Raw genomic sequence first — 6,287 nt, 5'->3', positions numbered from 1 at the left:
AATCAGGTGCAGATAGTATACATGACAAAGGTACATTGCATGGAACCATTTGAGTATCTTCTGAAGGATACAACAAATGATGATCTGCAGCGGCTATTGAGAGTGTTTCAGAATCATCCAAATCCTGCTGCTAACAGTAATCTATCTACAACATATTGTTTCAGTTTTTAAACAAAGTTCCAATTTAGCAGCAAGTCTTCAGATTTCTCATCTCGAGCATATAATGAGTTCGAAAATATGTGCCAAGTATTACTCAGATAATGGTATTCAAAATCATTACAACAATCAGCAGAGTTGAACTTTAATGGTAAGATTTACATTCAGCATAGAGTTCAGTGATTCACTGTTGAGCAAACGATAACTTCAACAGCACTATTCAGGGAAATCAGGCAAGTATTCAGTGTTGACAGGCAACAAGAAAGAGACTCGGAGAACAATGCCATAAAACATAATGTGAAATAACACCAACACCGGAGTTAATGTAAACTAGCACAGGGTTGCAAACATGTGGCCCGTCTGACAAAAGTATCATAAACAATAGTCTCTCGAATTCTACTAAGGTACCAGATGATACAAACTCAAAAGGTACTACAAACACGCTAACCACTCAGGTTTGACAACACACAAAATGAAATAGGCCAACCGGCGAGAACAAGTAGCTACATATGTGCAAATGGATCAGTTAAATCCAAATCACCGATATGCTTGATATCATAAGAACTGCGGACACAACTACCAGTTCTAAAATGAAACTGAGCATCTCTGGAAACCCTGTTCTCTAGCTCAAGCTTCCTGCGTTGTTTTGCCAAGAACTTCTCATTGTTATTCCTGGTTGTGATGCCAAGTGTCACTGACTCTAGCACTTTCGCATTCAATACAAAGAATGTAAGAAAGTTAATTTGCGACTTCTTCCCCCGGTATAGTTGTAACACTAACGTCTTCAGACTCATGTCAAAACATTTTAACAGATTCCGGTGTTTACGACGCCACAAATTCCCCGGTCTTGATTGAAATGACTGAAATAACATACACAAATAATCAAATCAACAAGTTCAGACCAAAAGTAGATCAAAAAGGTTGCTGAACTATCAATGAAGAAACATCACCTGAATGTACAACTTCTCCAAGCATGGAAAGCATCTCATCAATTCAATAACAGTATCCAAACTAAGATTGTGCATATCAAGAGCCAAAATCTTGACAGTTTGTACCACTGTTATCAGGTTATCAACACACAATCCCTTTATCAAGTATGAAAGCCACAATATTAGGCCAGTGCACAGGTCAGGTGATAGGCAATTTTTCTGCGCATAGAAATGCAACTGAGAAGCCATAGGACATACCTGAATAACAGTGGAGCCAATCATGAGTCTGGACAATTCACCTGACCTGCACTTATCACTAATGAAGCCTAAAGTCTCCAGTTTAGGAGCTGCGAGTACGGCTACCTGCAGAATACTGCCCCTCTCAAAGAGCAGCCTCACAAGACAAGGAGCTTTCTCAATGACGATTTGTTCAAGCAGCAGTGACTCTATCGGTATCCCATATTCTCTCACAGCCATGCATCTAATAGTTGGGGAGTTTATTCGGATGCGGCGGAAGCCAGAGCACATGTCAATCAGCAAGCACTCGAGAGCTGGGCACCCGGCAATCAGGCTATGCAGCGAGCTCTCCGAGATCATGACATTTACAAGACCGAGCTGCTTAAGCAAGGGGAAGTGAAGGTGGAGCTCATGGAAGTTGACGTCCGAGAGGTTGCATCCACCAATGTTGGCAACACGGAGGGTGGGCGAGAAGCGGAGGATCAATGCCCGCTGTGGTTTCTCTAACAGATGGTTGATGAAATCAAGCTCCTCAAGGTTGTCCAGAGCGGCGGATCGGAGGCAAGCTTCCACGGTGTCTGCTGGTATCCAGTGGATGCAGGTGTTGATGTAGAGACGACGGCCGGGTCCCCGGTGGGAGGAAAGGATGCGGGAGACGACGTCGGAGCGGACTTCATTCCTGCCGGCGGTGAGCTCACGGCAGTCGAGATTAAGAGGGGCGGAGAGCCAGAGGTCGCGCCACCGGGACGCGAGGATTCGGGTGCGGGCGCCTTCCTTGGTGGGGAGGAGGGAGATGATGTCGCCGAGCACGGCGTCGGGGAGGGCGCTGATGTAGTCGGCGCATCCTCCGTCTTCTTCCACACCGGGCGAGGCCGATCTCCTCCGCTTCGGGCTAGGACCCGCCGCATCCATTTGCACGAGGCGCACGGGAGGCTAGGGTTTGCTTCAGTCGAGACTCGAGGGGGTCAGTGTTGGGGGAGAAGGAGCGCGTGGGGGCTCCAGGCATGCGGATAGGAGTCGTCGGAGCCGGCCGAGCAAGGGAGGAAGAAGTGGGAGGCGGGGGTGTGGAGGCCGCCCGCCGGCGGTCTGCTTGGGTGGAAACGGAAGGGGACGGGCGAGAGTAGTCGAGAGGCGGAGAGGAACGGGCCCGCTTCACTGGAAGGTCGATAGCGCACGTCCTTTTTCTTCGAGAATACGTCAATAGCGTATCATTCAGCTGTGCATCAAAGGGGATAGCTCACGATAGCCACGCTGTTTGCTTTTGTTTCACTGGTAGGCTTTTCTCCCCATACACGTTTCTTTCTTTTTTGTCTTTCTGTCTCTTTCGTTTTTCCTCCTCTCAACTAGGTTGCGGCAGCCGCCGCCGCCGCCGCCCCATCGCCCCTCTGGCGCTGCCGACCGGAGAAAGGCCTGCTTCTCCTCAGGGTCTTCACTTTTATGGCTAATCCGATAGGAAGGGCGGCGCTGCTCCTCCCCCGACAGCAAGGCGGGTGTCCCGCGCGCTCGCCAGCGAGGGAGAGGCCGCCACCTCTCCTCACCTCCTCCCAGGTTCCCAGCTCGAGCGCCACCGTGAGCTCACCGGAGGCCAGCGCGGCCGTGCCGCCCACCGACTCGGAGCCGCCGCCGCCGCCGTGGGAGCCCGTCGGCGGGGCGCGCGTCGATCTGCCGCCCAACCCGGAGGACGCGCTCGAGGTGTTCGTCGACGGCCATACCGTGCGGATCCCCAATGGCTTCTCCGTTCTCCAGGCCCGCGAGGTCGCGACATCGACATCCCACGCTTCTGCTACCACTACCGCCTCTCCATCCAAGCATGGCGAGCCTCCCCCTCCGAGGTCCTGGCTGCCGGCCTCCTAGCACGGTGGACCTCCCCCATCTTCATTCTCTGATTTAGAGGCTGCAGCTTCCGACACTCCGATCTTCTGCAGCGGCTGGCGGTCGTGTCAACTCACTGCTTATCTCGTCCATCTCCAAGCCTCCAATATGGTAAGTCCTCAATTCCTCTTCCTCAGTTCCTCATGTTGTCAATCTATCGTGGTTAGATTGAGTTTCAAAAAGGAAAAGCCTTGTGTTGATTGAGATTCAAAATGAAATGGAAAAAGCTTGGTTCAATTTTGGTTGACGTGGTTCCTTACATGTATTCATGGGCAGATATAACTTAAATGTATGTTTGTTTTTTTACAATAGCAGGCTAGCAAGATATATTTATCAGGATCAGTGCCTAATATGCATTATGGATGTTTAAATTTGATTGCCGCTGGGTGCTGTAGCATGTAGACTGAAGTCTGAAATGTTGTTCTTATGTATTTTGGGTGACGAATTTGATGCTTATGTTAAATTTTTGGGGGTTTCTTGGGGGAAGAAAATAGTGGAAGTTAATTTATTGGCATCAGTTAGTAGTTAGCACTGCTGGTTTAGGATCTTCATCGTGAACGTCTTTAGCTAATGGCTTTGCTATTTGATCATGGGGAGAGTGCCAGAGAGCATAATATTAGGCTTCTTCTTGGGATAATAATAGTAACATGAGTTTGATCTTATTTGCATGGCAAATGATGAGTGCAAGGAAGGAAAGGTGCACATGATCAACGCTGAAGATGTCTTCAAGGCGCTCTATGAGATTGAGTTCCCAGAGTTTGTTGAGCCCCTGAGAACTGCATTGTAAGGTCAGTGTTGTTGTCTACTTGTCTCCATTCTGTTAGTCTGTTACTCTTGCTCAGTTGTGTCCATCAAAGATACATTCTTTGGGTTTAGATGCTGCATGGATAAGTAACTCTATGTGACAATGCAAATGAAGGTGAAGTGGCAAAGTCCGTTGATTATTAGTGAGAATCTGGGAGCATAAATAGATAGAAGTTGCTAACAACAATGGAATTTTATTGTCTCTTTATATCCTTATGAACGAGGGGTTGTGTGAATTTTGAAATTCCTTTGGCTGTAGAGAATAGCTATTGTATTTACACACAATTGTTATAAAATGGGAGGATAAATAAATAGTGAACAACAATGCAATTCTATTGGCTCTATATCCTTATGAATGTGGTATTACATTAATTTCGGATTCCTTCGCCTGTGGCGAGTAGCTTTTGTATTAGGACACAATTGTGATAAAAGAACATTCAGATTTATTCTATTGCACTCAACTCTTTCTGCAATTTCAAAAGCAAAAAATGAAGCTTGGAGCATAATGGAGGAAACTAGATAAAAAACAGTACCGCAGGAGCAAAACGGTGCAACGGATGATGCCAACGTGGATGAAGATTAACTTCTTTGACCTTGTGGTAGGCTGAATCCGAATCACATTAATGGGTGACCTTTCTCGTGATCCTTTTTCTGAAACCATTAGACAATGACTTAGACTGACATTTTGGTAGTTGTGTAAGCTGAAACATGATGCTAAGCTGAACAATTACTGTCTTTTTTCTTTGCATGAGATCACATTTTGGTAGTTGCAAAGCCTAAACCATGATGCTTTTTGTTGCTTCTGTAGTCTCTAAGGAAGTTGTAAGATAATGTACTTAAGCTAAGTTTCTTCTGTTTCAATAAAACACAGGTTGGTAGTTTCATAACTTGAACCATGATGTTTTCTTGCCACTGCTGTAGTCTCTAATGGAATTGCGAGATAATTTAGTTAAGATAATCTCATTGGTCTGCATTACTCTCAAAAAATCAGAAGAGCCATTTAGAAAAGGTAGGGTACTATTATACATTGATCATGTAATGTACAGATTAAGACACAACTAACAAAAAATATAATTGTGACACTTCAGACTTGCAGAGTTTTTTGTTGTTGAAATTTCGTCCACATGAGGTCGTCCTCCTCTCTGGTTTTGCTGATTCCGACGGCGTTGGCTAGACCTACAGGTTCTCGCCCTCTCACCCTGATCTGCACTTCCTGTGAGTTCCCTTTTATTTCGTCTCTCATCATCTCCACATGATTCTCGCATATCGTTGTATTAGCTTGAGTTTGTGGTACCTGCAATTTATACCGAAACTTAATCTTGAGGCCAGGATTCCATGCCCTTTTCACTTGAGCTGATTTACCGCTTAATATTTGATGTGTCATGCATTCTTTTGATTGAAATTTATATTTTTTTATGACGCCATTGGCAATTTAGTACCAATAATAGGAATTTACTTTGCAGGATATCTGTGGCATTTGTTCTTATTAGGGTGTCAATGCTGGCGATGAAAAGATTATTAATGCTCTTATTTGGGTGTCAATGCTGGAAGCTGCTCATGAGAAATGTAACTTGAAGGTCCTCTACAGTTCTATATTTTTAGAACTTTGGTTTTAATTAAGAACAATAGGAAGTGATTCCATGCTTGTACTTGACTTCATGTGCTTCCTTGGACTTGATATCTCCTGTTTTTATTGTGAGAGTAATTAGTCGCATTATATATCACAAGGAATTCTACTAACCATGTAAAAGTCATAATGACAAATTGAGTACAGATCTATCTGAATTGTTTTGGACACTAATGTTGTTTCTAAGGTTACATCTTCACCATCAGTCTTATCAAAGACAGGTTTCCTGTCAACTAGATACTTTTAACTTCTATAGATTATATCATGGTCGCAGAGAATAACTTCAATAATTATATCTTGTATTCATTTATAGTTGTGTAAAATGCTTGATTTTACCCCCTTTCTTGTGAAAAATGGTTTGCTTGCAGAATCTGCCCATTATTAAGAAAATGTCTTATGTTGATAGGTAAGTTCAAAGTTAGTTAGAGATATATCATTGCTACCTTTCCCTCCTTGTACACCTCCTTTGATTTTGCATCCTATTACAGTTGTTGTTTAAATTTTGTAGCATGTTGACTTATACTGTTATACAATACAAGACATACTTACCAAAGATTTGATACACATGAGCTAATTGTGTGACCTCTTCCCTAACATTTTGACACACACAAGCTAATTCTGTAGCAGGAGCTAATTCTGTAGGATGACCTCTTCCCTAACAT

General features: G+C 44.3%; 1 protein-coding gene across 2 annotated transcripts; it reads right to left on the bottom strand.

The window, feature by feature from the left end:
• Nucleotides 1-472: 472 nt before the first annotated feature.
• Nucleotides 473-2,486, bottom strand: LOC125507971 (FBD-associated F-box protein At5g60610-like). 2 transcript variants are annotated; one of them, XM_048672516.1, is made up of 3 exons: nucleotides 1,344-2,485; nucleotides 1,107-1,241; nucleotides 473-1,016 (listed from the first exon to the last, which is right to left on the bottom strand). In XM_048672516.1, exons 1-3 carry the CDS (start codon nucleotides 2,232-2,234, stop codon nucleotides 660-662), a joined length of 1,383 nt encoding a protein of 460 aa, XP_048528473.1. In that variant the 5' UTR covers nucleotides 2,235-2,485; the 3' UTR covers nucleotides 473-659. The 2 variants fall into 2 exon arrangements, with proteins under 2 accessions (XP_048528473.1, XP_048528472.1); XM_048672515.1 differs by having other exon boundaries at nucleotides 1,107-2,486.
• Nucleotides 2,487-6,287: the final 3,801 nt, after the last annotated feature.

Source organism: Triticum urartu, chromosome 5 (genome assembly GCF_003073215.2).
Source record: "Triticum urartu cultivar G1812 chromosome 5, Tu2.1, whole genome shotgun sequence".
Classification (NCBI taxonomy): domain Eukaryota; kingdom Viridiplantae; phylum Streptophyta; class Magnoliopsida; order Poales; family Poaceae; genus Triticum; species Triticum urartu.
This window is presented reverse-complemented; position numbering and strand designations above follow the sequence as displayed.